General features: G+C 39.9%; 1 protein-coding gene across 1 annotated transcript in view; it reads left to right on the top strand.

Moving 5' to 3' along the window:
• Positions 1-19,458, top strand: part of f8 (coagulation factor VIII, procoagulant component) — a 98,282-nt gene that overhangs the window by 64,579 nt on the left and 14,245 nt on the right. Inside the window, exons 16-19 of the mRNA XM_061928031.1 lie at positions 3,731-3,896; positions 5,283-5,522; positions 12,387-12,615; positions 13,959-14,141. Of these exons, the coding sequence (XP_061784015.1) occupies positions 3,731-3,896; positions 5,283-5,522; positions 12,387-12,615; positions 13,959-14,141 (818 nt within the window). The remainder of the gene's footprint in view (positions 1-3,730; positions 3,897-5,282; positions 5,523-12,386; positions 12,616-13,958; positions 14,142-19,458) is intronic.

The raw sequence follows: 19,458 nt of genomic DNA, 5'->3' as shown, positions 1-19,458 counted from the left end.
AGGGTGCACTGAGCACAGCAAAACGTCTAACACAGAATCCCCTTTACCTCAGGGAGGCTAGGAAGCGAACACAAAGAGGTTAGGTATTACAAGACTAAGGAAAGACAACGTACCAGGACTGGCGAGGTGAAGCAGGCCCATGAACGAGAGCGGTTTAGGAGACAATGACCGGCAAGGCCAAGCTGTCAGTGACAAGATTAAATACTCAGGTTAAATAGGTTGCAGGTGTGCCTTAGTGTCCGCCCCTCGCCGAGGACTAATGAACTGAAGAAACAAACCATAGGAACAAATGCAGAAATGACAATAAAGGAGAATGATAAAACACAACAATAAAAAATAATAATAATAATTATAATAATAATAATAATAATAATAATAATAGTAGTAAGCATGACCATGTACAAATACTACTAATAGTAATAACAGTAAACATGACCATGTGCTACTACTACTACTACTACTACTAATAATAATAATAATAATAATATTAGTAAACATGACCACATACTACTACTACTAATAATAATAATAATAATAATAATAGTTAACTTGAGCATGTACTAATAATAATAATAATAATAATAATAATAATAGTAAGCATGACCATGTACAAATACTAATAATAATTATAATAATAGTAAACATGACCATGTACTACTACTACGACTACTACTACTACTACTACTACTACTACTACTACTAATAATAATATATTATTGACTTCAGAGTCAGGTGGACGCACTTTGACATGAGGTCAAGGGTGAGGGACTCCTCCCTCTTTGATCTAGGCCAGTAGTCCCCAACCACCGGGCCGCGGCCCTGTACCGGTCCGTGGATCGATTGGTACCGGGCCGCACAAGAAATAAAAAAAAAAAGGTTTTTGTTTTTTTTGTTTTTTTTATCAAATCAACATAAAAAAACACAAGATACACTTACAATTAGTGCACCAACCCAAAAAACCTCCCTCCCCCATTCACACTCATTCGCACAAAAGGGTTGTTTCTTTCTGTTATTAATATTTCTGGTTCCTACATTATATATCAATATATATCAATACAGTCTGCAGGGACACACTCCGTAAGCACGCATGATTGTATTTGTTTATGACAACAACAAAAACAAAAAAAATACCATTGTATACCCCCCCCGGTCCGTGGGACAAATTTTCAAGCGTTGACCGGTTCGCAGTTACAAAAAGGTTGGGGGCCACTGATCTAAACTGTGAGAAAACACACTAAATGGTAGAATAAAGTATCATTTTCATCTCATTTTGGCATGAACATAAAGGTGACATGCGGTGACATCAATGCTGCTAAAACAGCTTTTTTATGCTCGTCTGAATCGACGTGTGAGTGTATTTAATCTTGTGACCGAGTGAATCTATATAATGTCTATAAAGTTTTTTTTCCCACCGTGTCTGCAAAGAAAATAGCTAGGATGACTTCAAGATATATATTTTAAAAGTGTACATTTAAAAAAAACAAAAAAAACCTGATACTTTTGGAGAAGGTGCGGCGTGCTTTCATTTGCAATTTGAAAACGGTTACCCTAAACCTAACCCTAACCCTAACCCTAACCCTAAAACCATCATAGGTCACCTTTCAGAGCTTGCGTTGGGAACCAAGTTGACAACCTGGGCTTTTAGCTCGGTGCCTAGCACACCCGTCTCAGAATCAGAATCAGAATTAGAATCAGAAGAGTTTTTATTGCCATTGTTTGAGAACGGGTTCACAAACTAGGAATTTTACTTGGCGCAATCGTGCAACATAAAACACAGATAGCACAGAATAGAATAATATGAGCTGTAACTGAGCTATCAGATCTTGTTATTGTCTCTCGTTCCAACTAGGTTTGATTACCGGGACAGTACAGAAGCAAGGTCTGTACCAGGCAGGTTACAGAAGCCTTTTGTTCTCCAATATGAAAGAGCTGTGAATTAATTCCTATACCGTATTTTCCAGGCTGTAGAGTTAGTATTGAGGCCACACTCACCAAATTTTAGAGGAAATAAATATGTTTACTTATACTAGTCGCACTGTTGTACATGTTTTTTAAATGTTTATTTACATACCTTGCTTGTTTCCAAGTGGTGCCTGTCACGCGGCAGTAAAACAGCTCATCAAACAAAACAGAAGTCATTGTCGTGGATCTGGAAGCTAGCTCTCCAAACAGCTAAACAAACTCAATAACTCCACAGTGACGTTTTGGTGAATTTACGAAATAAAAAAAAAAAATAAAATAATGCTTTTGTAAGTTAATAATACTAACAAAGACACTTAAAATCGTGTTAGCATATTAGCTAATGCTAGCGACGCTAGCTTGATTACATTATAAAAGCATGTGCAAATATGCATGAAAACACTCCTACATACATCACACATGGGAGGGTTTAGTAAGTATGAATTGTTCTAGTTATATTGTAAAATTTACTAATGAACGAAGAATCCTTTCGAGCAGAAACGCTATGGATGAATACTTCCGGTTCAAGAACAAAACAGCACAAACAATAGCACAACTTTACAGTGTTTTTCATTTCATTTTTTTCATTTTTTCATTTATTTATTTATTTCAGGCAGTGACATAAAAAAGTACAAAGTTGACAACACATGATAATATAAATGAATATAGTGCAAAAGGTAATGTATAGTATGTAATGCATTGTATAGTATGTATAGCAGGGGTCACCAACGCGTTGCCCGCGGGCACCAGGTAGCCCGTAAGGACCAGATGAGTAGCCCGCTGGCCTGTTCTAAAAATAGCTCAAATAGCAGCACTTACCAGTGAGCTGCCTCTAATTTTTAAATTGTATTTATTTACTAGCAAACTGGTCTCGCTTTGCTCGACATTTTTAATTCTAATAGAGACAAAACTCAAATAGAATTTGAAAATCCAAGAAAATATTTGAAAGACTTGGTCTTCACTAACTGACAAAGAAACAGATAACAGATTTGGTGTCCAGTTCAAAGTGTGACATGGTTTATTAAAACATTTGAGAGTTGACTTTTGTATTTGACATGAGTTATTATTTGTACAAACATGGTGCAAAGTCATTCATGATTTGTTAAAAAATGTTAGTGGCTAGCTAGTTCAAATGGGATATTGTGATTTCACAAGACTGTCTCAGAAGTCATCATTTGAAAATGTTCAATTTGAAAAATGTGCACTTAGAGAAAATATAAAAATAAAGTGTTGCATATTGATATTTATCTGTTTCTATATTTATATTTATTGTGAGAAATCATTAAGATGATCAGTGTTTCCACAAAGATAAATATCATTCATTATTAATAATAACATAGAGTTAAAGGTAAATTGAGCAAATTGGCTATTTCTGGCAATTTATTTAAGTGTGTATCAAACTGGTAGCTCTTCGCATTAATCAGTACCCAAGAAGTAGCTCTTGGTTTCAAAAAGGTTGGTGACCCCTGATGTATAGTATGTATTGCATCATAATGCACAGTGTTTTTGTCCGTGTTCTATGGAAACTCTTTGTTGAATACAAAACGATATGGCCGTTAGTGAAGAAAAATACATACAGTATCATTAAGTTTTTTTAAATCTTAAAAGTTTCAAATTTGGCTTGTTGAAAACTGCGGAGACAACAATGGCAGTTTGTTGACTTAGTTTCAGACTTAGATCATTAGGTCTTAGGCTAGAATTAGGTCTTAGGCTGGCCCACTTGTGTCTTGAACCAGCCCTATAGCTCAGTCTGCTAATTCCTTCCTGTCAGGGAGATGCAACGTGGAATGAGGAAGTTCCTGCCAGAGTACAAGAAGGTGGTGTTCAAGGCCTACACCGACAAAGACTACTTGGATCCTGCAAACAAAGGAGAGTTCCAAGAACACCTGGGAATCATGGGAGCTTTCATCAAAGTGGAAGTCAACGACGTCCTGACTGTAAGTCAAACAGAACATGCAGGAAACTAATGTTTGCTGACTTTTCTTGTCTTCAAGGTCATATTCAAGAACGAGGCGTCCAGACCCTACTCCTTTCACCTTTTTTCTTGTCTCCTTCAAGGTCATATTCAAGAACAAGGCATCCAGACCCTACTCCTTTCACCTTTTTTCTTGTCTTCAAGGTCATATTCAAGAACAAGGCATCCAGACCCTACTCCTTTCACCTTTTTTCTTGTCTCCTTCAAGGTCATATTCAAGAACAAGGCATCCAGACCCTACTCCTTTCACCTTTTTTCTTGTCTTCAAGGTCATATTCAAGAACAAGGCATCCAGACCCTACTCCTTTCACCTTTTTTCTTGTCTTCTTCAAGGTCATATTCAAGAACAAGGCATCCAGACCCTACTCCTTTCACCTTTTTTCTTGTCTCCTTCAAGGTCATATTCAAGAACAAGGCATCCAGACCCTACTCCTTTCACCTTTTTTCTTGTCTTCAAGGTCATATTCAAGAACAAGGCATCCAGACCCTACTCCTTTCACCTTTTTTCTTGTCTCCTTCAAGGTCATATTCAAGAACAAGGCATCCAGACCCTACTCCTTTCACCTTTTTTCTTGTCTCCTTCAAGGTCATATTCAAGAACAAGGCATCCAGACCCTACTCCTTTCACCTTTTTTCTTGTCTTCAAGGTCATATTCAAGAACTAGGCATCCAGATCCTACTCCTTTCACCTTTTTTCTTGTCTTTTTCAAGGTCATACTCAAGAACGAGGCATCCAGACCCTACTCCTTTCACCTTTTTTCTTGTCTTCTTCAAGGTCATATTCAAGAACAAGGTATCCAGACCCTATTCCTTTCACCTTTTTTCTTGTCTTCTTCAAGGTCGTATTCAAGAACAAGGCATCCAGACCCTACTCCTTTCACCTTTTTTCTTGTCTTTTTCAAGGTCATACTCAAGAACGAGGCATCCAGACCCTACTCCTTTCACCTTTTTTCTTGTCTTCTTCAAGGTCATATTCAAGAACAAGGTATCCAGACCCTATTCCTTTCACCTTTTTTCTTGTCTTCTTCAAGGTCGTATTCGAGAACAAGGCATCCAGACCCTACTCCTTTCACCTTTTTTCTTGTCTTCAAGGTCATATTCAAGAACTAGGCATCCAGATCCTACTCCTTTCACCTTTTTTCTTGTCTTTTTCAAGGTCATACTCAAGAACGAGGCATCCAGACCCTACTCCTTTCACCCGTTTTCTTGTCTTCTTCAAGGTCATATTCAAGAACAAGGCATCCAGACCCTGCTCCTTTCACCTTTTTTCTTGTCTTCTTCAAGGTTATATTCAAGAACAAGGCATCCAGACCCTACTCCTTTCACCTTTTTTCTTGTCTTCTTCAAGGTCGTATTCAAGAACAAGGCATCCAGACCCTACTCCTTTCACCTTCAGGGAGTTTATGATCGCACTCAGGGGGCCGGCTTGGTGCCAAGTCATGGCACTTCTCCGCCACCGGGGGTCCCAGGAGAGCCTGTCCAACCAGGGGAGGCCCGCATGTATACCTGGAAAATTGCAAGGCAACACGGCCCCACCAAAGCAGAATTTGATTGCAAGGCTGGAGCCTACTACTCCACCGTCAACAAGGTGTGCATGTCAGCAGCAACAATGTTTGGAATTCGGCAAAACAAGAATTATTACTTTTACAAAGAGTCTTACTGTATTTCCACGTAGGGATTTAGGTTATGTGGCTAATTTGACTTATTTATTATTATAAACTCCTTCATTATTCTTTAATATGACTTATTTATTATTATAAACTCCTTCATTATTCTTTAATATGACTTATTTAGTATTATTATTATAGACTTATTAGACACCTAAATCTGAACTAAAAACACTATTTACTGTAACTCAAACCATGAACTAGGTGTTTGTATGATTATGACATGATTGTGATAATGATGCATAGTCTCCTAGACATGGGGTGAGAAGCTCTCAGGAGGCCAGAGTAAAGTCGCTCCTCCTCCAAATGGAGAGGAGCCAGATGAGGTGGTTCTGGTCAGGATGCCACCCAGACCCTCCCTGGGCTTGTTTAGGGCACTTCCGAGCAGTTAGAGGCCACAGGGAAGATCCAGGACACATTGGGGGAACTAAGTCCCCTGAGAGGAGCTGGACAAAGAGGCTGAGGAGAGGAAAGTCTCTGCTTGGGCTGCTGCCCCTGCAACCCACCCCAGATGAGCCCAGATGGATGTCACACAGGCGGTTCAATCAATCAATCAATCTTTATTTATATAGCCCTAAATCACAAGTGTCTCAAAAGGGCTGCACAAGCCACAACAACATCCTCAGTACCGAGCCCACATAAGGGCAAGGAAAAACTCACCCCAGTGGGACGTCGATGTGAATGACTATGAGAAACCTTGGAGAGGACCGCATATGTGGGTAACCCCCCCCCCCCTTTAGGGGAGACCGAATGCAATGGATGTCGAGTCGGTCTGACATAAAATTGTGAGAGTCCAGTCCATAGTGGATCCAACATAATAGTAAGAGTCCAGTTCATAGTGGGGGCCAGCAGGACACCATCCCCCCCTCCACAAGGGAGAGGGGAGCAGAGGAGAAAAGAAAAGAAACGGCAGATCAACTGGTCTAAAAGGGGGGTCTATTTAAAGGCTAGAGTATACAAATGAGTTTTAAGATGGGACTTAAATGCTTCTACTGAGGTAGCATCTCTAATTGTTACCGGGAGGGCATTCCATAGTACTGGAGCCCCAATAGAAAACGCTCTATAGCCCGCAGACTTTTTTTGGGCTCTGGGAATCACTAATAAGCCGGAGTTCTTTGAACGCAGATTTCTTGCCGGGACATATGGTACAATACAATCGGCAAGATAGGCGGGAGCTAGACCGTGTAGTATTTTATATGTAAGTAGTAAAACCTTAAAGTCACATCTTAAGTGCACAGGAAGCCAGTGCAGGTGAGCCAGTATAGGTATATATATATGTATATATGTATATAAAGGTATATACAGTATAGGCGTGATATGATCAAACTTTCTTGTTCTTGTCAAAAGTCTAGCAGCCGCATTTTGTACCAACTGTAATCTTTTAATGCTAGACATAGGGAGACCCCAAAATAATACGTTACAGTAGTCGAGACGAGACGTAACGAACGCATGAATAATGATCTCAGCGTCGCTAGTGGATAAAATAGAACAAATTTTAGCGATATTGCGGAGATGAAAGAAGGCCGTTTTAGTAACACTCTTAATGTGTGACTCAAAGGAGAGAGTTGTTTTAGTAACACTCTTAATGTGTGACTCAAAGGAGAGAGTTGTTTTAGTAACACTCTTAATGTGTGACTCAAAGGAGAGAGTTGTTTTAGTAACACTCTTAATGTGTGACTCAAAGGAGAGAGTTGTTTTAGTAACACTCTTAATGTGTGACTCAAAGGAGAGAGTTGTTTTAGTAACACTCTTAATGTGTGACTCAAAGGAGAGAGTTGTTTTAGTAACACTCTTAATGTGTGACTCAAAGGAGAGAGTTGTTTTAGTAACACTCTTAATGTGTGATTCAAAGGAGAGAGTTGTTTTAGTAACACTCTTAATGTGTGACTCAAAGGAGAGAGTTGTTTTAGTAACACTCTTAATGTGTGACTCAAAGGAGAGAGTTGTTTTAGTAACACTCTTAATGTGTGACTCAAAGGAGAGAGTTGTTTTAGTAACACTCTTAATGTGTGACTCAAAGGAGAGAGTTGTTTTAGTAACACTCTTAATGTGTGACTCAAAGGAGAGAGTTGTTTTAGTAACACTCTTAATGTGTGACTCAAAGGAGAGAGTTGTTTTAGTAACACTCTTAATGTGTGACTCAAAGGAGAGAGTTGTTTTAGTAACACTCTTAATGTGTGACTCAAAGGAGAGAGTTGTTTTAGTAACACTCTTAATGTGTGACTCAAAGGAGAGAGTTGTTTTAGTAACACTCTTAATGTGTGACTCAAAGGAGAGAGTTGTTTTAGTAACACTCTTAATGTGTGACTCAAAGGAGAGAGTTGTTTTAGTAACACTCTTAATGTGTGACTCAAAGGAGAGAGTTGTTTTAGTAACACTCTTAATGTGTGACTCAAAGGAGAGAGTTGTTTTAGTAACACTCTTAATGTGTGACTCAAAGGAGAGAGTTGTTTTAGTAACACTCTTAATGTGTGATTCAAAGGAGAGAGTTGTTTTAGTAACACTCTTAATGTGTGACTCAAAGGAGAGAGTTGTTTTAGTAACACTCTTAATGTGTGACTCAAAGGAGAGAGTTGTTTTAGTAACACTCTTAATGTGTGACTCAAAGGAGAGAGTTGTTTTAGTAACACTCTTAATGTGTGACTCAAAGGAGAGAGTTGTTTTAGTAACACTCTTAATGTGTGATTCAAACGAGAGAGTTGTTTTAGTAACACTCTTAATGTGTGACTCAAAGGAGAGAGTTGTTTTAGTAACACTCTTAATGTGTGACTCAAAGGAGAGAGTTGTTTTAGTAACACTCTTAATGTGTGACTCAAAGGAGAGAGTTGTTTTAGTAACACTCTTAATGTGTGACTCAAAGGAGAGAGTTGTTTTAGTAACACTCTTAATGTGTGACTCAAAGGAGAGAGTTGTTTTAGTAACACTCTTAATGTGTGACTCAAAGGAGAGAGTTGGGTGGAAGATAATACCCAGATTCTTTACTGATTCGCCTTGTGTAATTGTTTGGTTGTCAAATGTTAAGGTGGTATTATTAAATAAATGTCGGTGTTTAGCAGGACCGATAATCAGCATTTCCGTTTTCTTGGCGTTGAGTTGCAAGAAGTTAGCGGACATCCATTGTTTAATTTCATTAAGACACGCCTCCAGCTGACTACAATCCGGCGTGTTGGTCAGCTTTAGGGGCATGTAGAGTTGGCTGTCATCAGCATAACAATGAAAGCTAACACCGTATTTGCGTATGATGTCGCCTAGCGGCAGCATGTAAATACTAAAGAGTGCAGGGCCAAGAACCGAACCCTGAGGAACTCCGCACGTTACCTTAACATAGTCCGAGGTCACATTATTATGGGAGACGCATTGCATCCTGTCAGTAAGATAAGAGTTAAACCACGACAAGGCTAAGTCTGACATACCAATACGTGTTTTGATACGCTCTGATAAAATATTATGATGGACGGTATCGAAAGCAGGGTTAAGGCTTCCTTGTCTGTAAAAAAACATTTGTTCTGAACTTTCATCAAAAAGGGTGTCAAAACAAATCAAATCACATTTTTATTTGTAACGGTTCTTAATTAACTCCAAAAAAAAATCTAATTTTTTTTTTTTTTTTTTTTTTTTTAAATCTGTCTTGTCCTGCAACTCAGACAAGTCATATAGTAGATGTAGATGATCATATAGTAGATGTAGATGATCATATAGTAGATGTAGATGATCATATAGTAGATGTAGATGATCATATAGTAGATGTAGATGATCATATAGTAGATGTAGATGATCATATAGTAGATGTAGATGATCATATAGTAGATGTAGATGATCATGTAGTAGATGTAGATGATCATATAGTAGATGTAGATGATCATATAGTAGATGTAGATGATCATATAGTAGATGTAGATGATCATATAGTAGATGTAGATGATCATACAGTAGATGTAGATGATCATATAGTAGATGTAGATGATCATATAGTAGATGTAGATGATCATATAGTAGATGTAGATGATCATATAGTAGATGTAGATGATCATATAGTAGATGTAGATGATCATATAGTAGATGTAGATGATCATATAGTAGATGTAGATGATCATATAGTAGATGTAGATGATCATATAGTTGATGTAGATGATCATATAGTAGATGTAGATGATCATATAGTAGATGTAGATGATCATATAGTAGATGTAGATGATCATATAGTAGATGTAGATGATCATATAGTAGATGTAGATGATCATATAGTGTATGTAGATGATCATATAGTAGATGTAGATGATCATATAGTAGATGTAGATGATCATATAGTAGATGTAGATGATCATATAGTAGATGTAGATGATCATATAGTAGATGTAGATGATCATATAGTAGATGTAGATGATCATATAGTAGATGTAGATGATCATATAGTAGATGTAGATGATCATATAGCAGATGTAGATGATCATATAGTTGATGTAGATGATCATATAGTAGATGTAGATGATCATATAGTAGATGTAGATGATCATATAGTAGATGTAGATGATCATATAGTAGATGTAGATGATCATATAGTAGATGTAGATGATCATATAGTAGATGTAGATGATCATATAGTAGATGTAGATGATCATATAGTTGATGTAGATGATCATATAGTAGATGTAGATGATCATATAGTAGATGTAGATGATCATATAGTAGATGTAGATGATCATATAGTAGATGTAGATGATCATATAGTTGATGTAGATGATCATATAGTCATGGGTTATACTTGACTCATATCAGTCGTCGTGTCTTTGGGCAAAACTCTTCCCCCACATTGCTCCTGATGGGTCATGGTCAGCACCATGCATAGTGCATACCTCCTGCCATCAGTGTGTGAACGCGCGCGTGTGTGTGTGTGTGTGTGTGTGTGTGTGTGTGTGTGTGTGTGTGTGTGTGTGTGTGTGTGTGTGTGTGTGTGTGTGTGTGTGTGTGTGTGTGTGTGTGTGTGAAGGTGACGTATATAGTCAAGCACCATGCTTGTATATAAATATTTACCATGTGCCAACAAAATGATCTGAACTCATATTTTATTTTCTGACAGACTTAAATGAAAGAAATGATGACAAGGTGGCCCCCTATAGTGGTTGTGGCCCCTATAGTGATTGAATTTATATTTACTTATTTATGAAATATATTTTTTTGTTAACAAATTAAAGGTGTTTAATGATAATACAAGCATGTTTAACACATACAGTTAATATTGTTAATAAATTAAAGGTGTTTAATGATAATACAAGCATGTTTAACACATATAGTTAATATTGTCAATAAATTAAAGGTGTTTAATGATAATACAAGCATGTTTAATACATATAGTTAATATTGTTGATAAGTTAAAGGTGTTTAAAGATAATGCAAGCATGTTTAACACATATAGTTAATATTGTTAACAAGTTAAAGGTGTTTAAAGATAATACAAGCATGTTTAACACTTATAGTTAATATTGGTAATAAGTTAAAGGTGTTTAAAGATAATACAAGCATGTTTAACACATATAATTAATATTGTTAACAAGTTAAAGGTGTTTAAAGATAATAGAAGCATGTTTAACACATATAGTTAACATTGTTAATAAGTTAAAAGTGTTTAAAGATAATACAAGCATGTTTAACACATATAGATTCCTTTCTTTCATGAAGACAAGAATATAAGTTGGTGTATTACCTGATTGTGATGACTTGCATTGATTGGAATCAGACAGTGGTGATGATAACGTCCGCATTTTCGAATGGAGGAGAAAAAAAGTTCTCCTTTCTGTCCAATACCACATGAAAGTGGTTGGTTTTTGGCATCTTATTTGTCCAGCTTCCGTACTCCTTTGTATACACTTTACAAGAAATACATTGGCGGCAAACTCCGTAGCTTGCTAGCTTGTGCACGCCAGCTTTCTTAGGCTCTTATTTTGTTAGCGCAGGCAGGATGAAGCAGAGCTTTTATTGTGCAACTGTGCAGTCGGTCTTTGGAGTTTTGACGACAGGTACGGCGCCAGAGTCTGTTGAAATAAAGTGTTTCTCGCCTTCCAGTCTGTAATTTTAACGAGCTGGCAGCAGCCAGCGTCATCTCAGAAGACCCTCGGGTGCCGTGAATGTCAATCAAGTGACGAAAGTGACGTCATAGTGAAGATTTATGATCGCTCATTTTTAGGACTATTTTTTTAATGCCTGGCTGGTGATCGACTGACACACCCTCCGAGATCGACCGGTAGCTCGCGATCGACGTAGTGAGCACCCCTGCCATAAGCAGTCAGTGTTTAACTTGTTTGAATACATGCAATATATTTACAGCAGAATACCAACATATTGTATGTACAGTTGGGAAGGGATTCATACGGCCCCATTCTTGGGTGGATCTCGTGTGAGAGGAAGAGGGAGAGTTAATCATTTTGCAATGCAGTCTGCTGAAAATTATGGAAAGTGCCCCTCTATATAGCTACTGACGCTGTGGTCAAAGTTGGAATTGCCACAAAACACAGTTTAAGACATTCAAAGTGGCCTAAGTGGATAGCGTACACCCCCAATTTGTCACATTCCATGTGTCAGGTAAACCGTGATCATAGGAATCCCCTTCCTAGTGTATTGTATATGAGGCGTGTGATATGACGCCTAAAGAGCCGTGCTATGCTGGACATGCTAAATGTCTTTGTATTCCAGGAGAGAGACCTTCACTCGGGTCTGGTGGGTCCACTGCTCATGTGTGCTATGACACCTAAAGAGCCGTGCTGGACATGCTAAATGTGTTTGTATTCCAGGAGAGAGACCTTCACTCGGGTCTGGTGGGTCCACTGCTGGTGTGCAAGAGTGGCGCTCTGCAGCCAAACGACACCATTGGACCAAACATCCAAGAGTTCTCCCTTCTCTTTCACACCTTTGACGAGACCAAAAGTTGGTACCTGGAGGAGAACCTGAAGAAGCACTGCGCTCCTCCTTGCCAGGTCAACCCTGATGACCCCTGGTACCACATCAGCAATAAGTTTGCAGGTGGGACATATTTTTTCATGCTCATTAACTGTGGATCCCCACTAGCCACACCTGATTGTGTCCACAGCAATAAACTAGACCATTAACTGTGGATCCCCACTAACCACACCTGATTGTGTCCACAGCAATAAACTAGATCATTAACTGTGGATCCCCACTAACCACACCTGATTGTGTCCACAGCAATAAACTAGACCATTAACTGTGGATCCCCACTAACCACACCTGATTGTGTCCACAGCAATAAACTAGATCATTAACTGTGGATCCCCACTAACCACACCTGAATGTGTCCACAGCAATAAACTAGATCATTAACTGTGGATCCCCACTAACCACACCTGATTGTGTCCACACCAATAAACTAGATCATTAACTGTGGATCCCCACTAACCACACCTGAATGTGTCCACAGCAATAAACTAGACCATTAACTGTGGATCCCCACTAACCACACCTGAATGTGTCCACAGCAATAAACTAGACCATTAACTGTGGATCCCCACTAACCACACCTGAATGTGTCCACAGCAATAAACTAGATCATTAACTGTGGATCCCCACTAACCACACCTGATTGTGTCCACAGCAATAAACTAGATCATTAACTGTGGATCCCCACTAACCACACCTGATTGTGTCCACAGCAATAAACTAGATCATTAACTGTGGATCCCCACTAACCACACCTGATTGTGTCCACAGCAATAAACTAGATCATTAACTGTGGATCCCCACTAACCACACCTGATTGTGTCCACAGCAATAAACTAGATCATTAACTGTGGATCCCCACTAACCACACCTGATTGTGTCCACAGCAATAAACTAGATCATTAACTGTGGATCCCCACTAACCACACCTGATTGTGTCCACACCAATAAACTAGATCATTAACTGTGGATCCCCACTAACCACACCTGATTGTGTCCACAGCAATAAACTAGATCATTAACTGTGGATCCCCACTAACCACACCTGATTGTGTCCACAGCAATAAACTAGATCATTAACTGTGGATCCCCACTAACCACACCTGAATGTGTCCACAGCAATAAACTAGATCATTAACTGTGGATCCCCACTAACCACACCTGATTGTGTCCACAGCAATAAACTAGATCATTAACTGTGGATCCCCACTAACCACACCTGATTGTGTCCACACCAATAAACTAGATCATTAACTGTGGATCCCCACTAACCACACCTGATTGTGTCCACACCAATAAACTAGATCATTAACTGTGGATCCCCACTAACCACACCTGATTGTGTCCACAGCAATAAACTAGATCATTAACTGTGGATCCCCACTAACCACACCTGATTGTGTCCACAGCAATAAACGGCTATGTGGCAGAGACACTTCCTGGTCTGTTGGTGGCCAAGCACCAGACCGTCAGGTGGCACCTCCTCAGTGTGGGAAGTGATGGCGAGTACCACGCTGTAAACTTCCACACTTTGTCCTTCATAGTGCACACCGAGCAGAACCACCGCAAGGGCATCTACAACCTTTTCCCTGGTAAATATGAGCTAGACCTCACAGTCCAGTGAGATCCAGTACATACAAACCCCGTTTCCATATGAGTTGGGAAATTGTGTTAGATGTTAATATAAACGGAATACAATGATTTGCAAATCATTTTCAAGCCATATTCAGTTGAATATGCTACAAAGACAACATATTTGATGTTCAAACTCATAAACATTTTTTTTTGCAAATAATCATTAACTTTAGAATTTGATGGCAGCAACACGTGACAAAGAAGTTGGGAAAGGTGGCAATAAATACTGATAAAGTTGAGGAATGCTCATCAAACACTTATTTGGAACATCCCACAGGTGAGCAGGCAAATTGGGAACAGGTGGGTGCCATGATTGGGTATAAAAGTAGATTCCATGAAATGCTCAGTCATTCACAAACAAGGATGGGGCGAGGGTCACCACTTTGTCAACAAATGCGTGAGCAAATTGTTGAACAGTTTAAGAAAAACCTTTCTCAACCAGCTATTGCAAGGAATTTAGGGATTTCACCATCTACGCTCCGTAATATCATCAAAGGGTTCAGAGAATCTGGAGAAATCACTGCACGTAAGCAGCTAAGCCTGTGACCTTCGATCCCTCAGGCTGTACTGCATCAACAAGCGACATCAGTGTGTAAAGGATATCACCACATGGGCTCAGGAACACTTCAGAAACCCACTGTCAGTAACTACAGTTGGTCGCTACATCTGTAAGTGCAAGTTAAAACTCTCCTATGCAAGGCGAAAACCGTTTATCAACAACACCCAGAAACGCCGTCGGCTTCGCTGGGCCTGAGCTCATCTAAGATGGACTGATACAAAGTGGAAAAGTGTTCTGTGGTCTGATGAGTCCACATTTCAAATTGTTTTTGGAAACTGCGGACGGCGTGTCCTCCGGACCAAAGAGGAAAAGAACCATCCGGATTGTAATAGGCGCAAAGTTGAAAAGCCAGCATCTGTGATGGTATGGGGGTGTATTAGTGCCCAAGACATGGGTAACTTACACATCTGTGAAGGCGCCATTAATGCTGAAAGGTACATACAGGTTTTGGAGCAACATATGTTGCCATCCAAGCAACGTTACCATGGACGCCCCTGCTTATTTCAGCAAGACAATGCCAAGCCACGTGTTACATCAACGTGGTTTCATAGTAAAAGAGTGCGGGTACTAGACTGGCCTGCCTGTAGTCCAGACCTGTATCCCATTGAAAATGTGTGGCGCATTATGAAGCCTAAAATAGCACAATGGAGACCCCCGGACTGTTGAACAACTTAAGCTGTACATCAAGCAAGAATGGGAAATAATTCAATCAATCAATCAATCAATGTTTATTTATATAGCCCTAAATCACAAGTGTCTCAAAGGGCTGCACAAGCCACAACGACATCCTCGGTACAAAGCCCACTTAAGGGCAAGGAAAAACTCAGCCCAGTGGGACGTCGATGTGAATGACTATGAGAAACCTTGGAGAGGACCGCATATCAGAATCAGCTTTATTGTCATTACGCAAGGTAATGGTATGTGGGTAACCCCCCCCTCTAGGGGAGACCGAATGCAATGGATGTCGAGTGGGTCTGACATAATATTGTGAGAGTCCAGTCCATAGTGGATCCAACATAATAGTAAGAGTCCAGTCCATAGTGGGGCCAGCAGGACACCATCCCGAGCAGAGACAGGTCAGCAGCGCAGAGATGTTCCCAAACGATGCACAGGCGAGCGGTCCACCCCGGATCCCGACTCTGGACAGCCAGCACTTCATCCATGGCCACCGGACCTGTGCCTGTGCCCCCCCCCCCCTCCACAAGGAAGAGGGGAGCAGAGGAGGAAAGAAAAGAAACGGCAGATCAACTGGTCTAAAAGTGGGGTCTATTTAAAGGCTAGAGTATACAAATGAGTTTTAAGATGGGACTTAAATGCTTCTACTGAGGTAGCATCTCTAATTGTTACCGGGAGGGCATTCCATAGTACTGGAGCCCCAATAGAAAACGCTCTATAGCCCGCAGACTTTTTTTGGGCTCTGGGAATCACTAATAAGCCAGAGTTCTTTGAACGCAGATTTCTTGCCGGGACATATGGTACAATGCAATCGACAAGACAGGACGGAGCTAGACCCTGTAGTATTTTATACGTGAGTAGTAAAACCTTAAAGTCGCATCTTAAGTGCACAGGAAGCCAGTGCAGGTGAGCCAGTATAGGCGTAATATGATCAAACTTTCTTGTTCTTGTCAAAAGTCTAGCAGCCGCATTTTGTACCAACTGTAATCTTTTAATGCTAGACATAGGGAGACCCCAAAATAATACGTTACAGTAGTCGAGACGAGACGTAACGAACGCATGAATAATGATCTCAGCGTCGCTAGTGGATAAAATAGAACAAATTTTAGCGATATTACGGAGATGAAAGAAGGCCGTTTTAGTAACACTCTTAATGTGTGACTCAAAGGAGAGAGTTGTTTTAGTAACACTCTTAATGTGTGACTCAAAGGAGAGAGTTGTTTTAGTAACACTCTTAATGTGTGACTCAAAGGAGAGAGTTGGGTGGAAGATAATACCCAGATTCTTTACTGATTCGCCTTGTGTAATTGTTTGGTTGTCAAATGTTAAGGTGGTATTATTAAATAAATGTCGGTGTTTAGCAGGACCGATAATCAGCATTTCCGTTTTCTTGGCGTTGAGTTGCAAGAAGTTAGCGGACATCCATTGTTTAATTTCATTAAGACACGCCTCCAGCTGACTACAATCCGGCGTGTTGGTCAGCTTTAGGGGCATGTAGAGTTGGCTGTCATCAGCATAACAATGAAAGCTAACACCGTATTTGCGTATGATGTCGCCTAGCGGCAGCATGTAAATGCTAGAGAGTGCAGGGCCAAGAACCGAACCCTGAGGAACTCCGCACGTTACCTTAACATAGTCTGAGGTCACATTATTATGAGAGACGCATTGCATCCTGTCAGTAAGATAAGAGTTAAACCACGACAAGGCTAAGTCTGACATACCAATACGTGTTTTGATACGCTCTAATAAAATATTATGATGGACGGTATGGAAAGCAGCGCTAAGATCAAGAAGCAGCAACATAGATGACGCATCAGAATCCATCGTTAGCAGTAGATCATTAGTCATTTTTGCGAGGGCTGTCTCCGTAGAGTGATTTGCCCTGAAACCGGATTGAAAAGGTTCACAGAGATTGTTAGACATTAAGTGTTCATTTAGCTGCTGTGCGACAATTTTTTCGAGGATTTTCGAAATAAAGGGAAGGTGGGACACCGGCCAGTTGTTTACCATGAGGTCAGGATCAAGGTTAGGTCTTTTGAGCAGAGGATGAATAACCACTTTCTTGAATGCTAGGGGAACAGTGCCAGAGGAAAGTGATAAGTTTATAATATTTAGCACTGATGGACCTAATAATACAAAAAGCTCCTTGATAAGTTTCCCAGGAAGTGGGTCAAGTAAACATGTTGTTTGTTTTATCCTACTTACACGCCGTAATAGTTCCTCTAATGTTATTTCATCAAAAAGAGAGAGACTATTTTGTATTGCAGTATCCGTCGTATATACAGTCGTATCTGTGTTAATAGAACCCAGTTGTAGCTGGGATGCGTTGTCTTTAATCTCCTTTCTAATGAGTTCAATTTTCTTATTAAAGAAATTCATAAAGTCATCTGCCATGGGTGGGGCTATTGGGAGGAGTCCCTTGTTGGGTTAGCGATGCTACTGTACTAAACAAAAATTTAGGGTCGTTTTTGTTGAGGCGGATGAGATTTGAATAATATTTAGCTTTAGCTAAGGTAAGCATGCGTCTATACGATATTAAACTATCACTCCATGCTTGATGGAAAACCTCAAGCTTGGTCACGCGCCATTTGCGTTCCAACTTTCTACATGATAATTTATGAGCTCTGGTTTCTTCTGTAAACCATGGGGTGCGCCTTTTAAGGGCCCTTTTTTGTTTTAGCGGTGCTATACTATCAATGGTTTCGCGCAGGGCATTGTCAAAGTTGTTAGTGAGGTTATCAATAGAGCCGACATAATTTGGGAATGGTGCCATTACTGAAGGCAGTAGGTCAGCAAGAGTCATCGTTGTGGCAGCATTAATGTTCCGGCTACTATAGCAGTTGTTATTATTATTATTAGTTTGTTGACAATGAGTCAGAACTTCGAATTTTATAAGCTAATGATCGGACATTACTTTAGTATACGGGAGTACCATAACTTTGGAGGTGGTGACACCCCTGACCAGCACTAGATCTATCGTATTACCGTTGCGATGCGTAGGTTCATTTATTATTTGTGTAAGACCACAGCTATCAATTATAGTCTGGAGCGCCACGCACTGAGGGTCCGATGGGGTATTCATATGGATATTAAAGTCGCCCATTATGATTATATTGTCTGCGTGCGTCACTAGATCAGCAACGAACTCTGAGAATTCATTGATAAAGTTCGAGTAGGGCCCTGGGGGGCGGTAGATAATAGCCAGGTCGAGAGGCAGCGGTGTGACAGACCTCATAGTAAGCACCTCAAACGATTTGTATTTATTATTTAGGTTAGGGGTAAGGTTAAAGTTTTCATTGTATATTAGTGCGACCCCCCGACCTCAAAATACGTGCATTCGTATAGTTAGGAGGAGATGCCTCATTTAGCGCAAAAAAATCGTCTGGTTTGAGCCAGGTTTTGCTAAGACCAATGACGTTAAGATTGTTGTCTCTAATGACCTCATTAACTAATAACGTTTTGGGAGATAATGATCTTATGTTTAAAAAGCCCATATTATAGGTATTGGGCTGTTTTGACGAGTTTTTGTTGAAATTATCCGTAGTAGCAATATTAATAATGTTGCGTTTATTATACGTAGTGCACTTTAAATAGTTTCGACCATATCTAGGAATTGATATGACGGGAATTTTCAGATTGTTTGCTTGATGCTACGATAGACTGAACGCATCATAATTTGCCACCTCAGTAGAATGCATATCTACCTCTGACACAGTCACAACAGAAAACACATTATGTGAGTTGTGTATTATTCTAAGAGAATTGCTATGCGTACAGGGATTATCCAGCCTGGCGCTGGCTAGTTCTAGCTTAACTGACTCCTCACCCGGACTAGCAGGCTCTGTAATTGCCTGTGACCGGGCTTGCTCTAGTGTAGTTAGTCAAATGTGACTTAAACAGTAGTCTATGTTTTTAGACAGGATGATGGCGCCTTCCTGGTTAGGGTGAAGGCCGTCTCTCATCAGCAAGCCTGGTTTGCCCCAGAAAGAGGGCCAATTATCAATAAACGTTAGTCCCTGTTGTCTACAGAAGCCAGCCAG

Source organism: Nerophis lumbriciformis, linkage group LG35 (assembly GCF_033978685.3).
Source record: "Nerophis lumbriciformis linkage group LG35, RoL_Nlum_v2.1, whole genome shotgun sequence".
Taxonomy (NCBI): domain Eukaryota; kingdom Metazoa; phylum Chordata; class Actinopteri; order Syngnathiformes; family Syngnathidae; genus Nerophis; species Nerophis lumbriciformis.
This window is presented reverse-complemented; position numbering and strand designations above follow the sequence as displayed.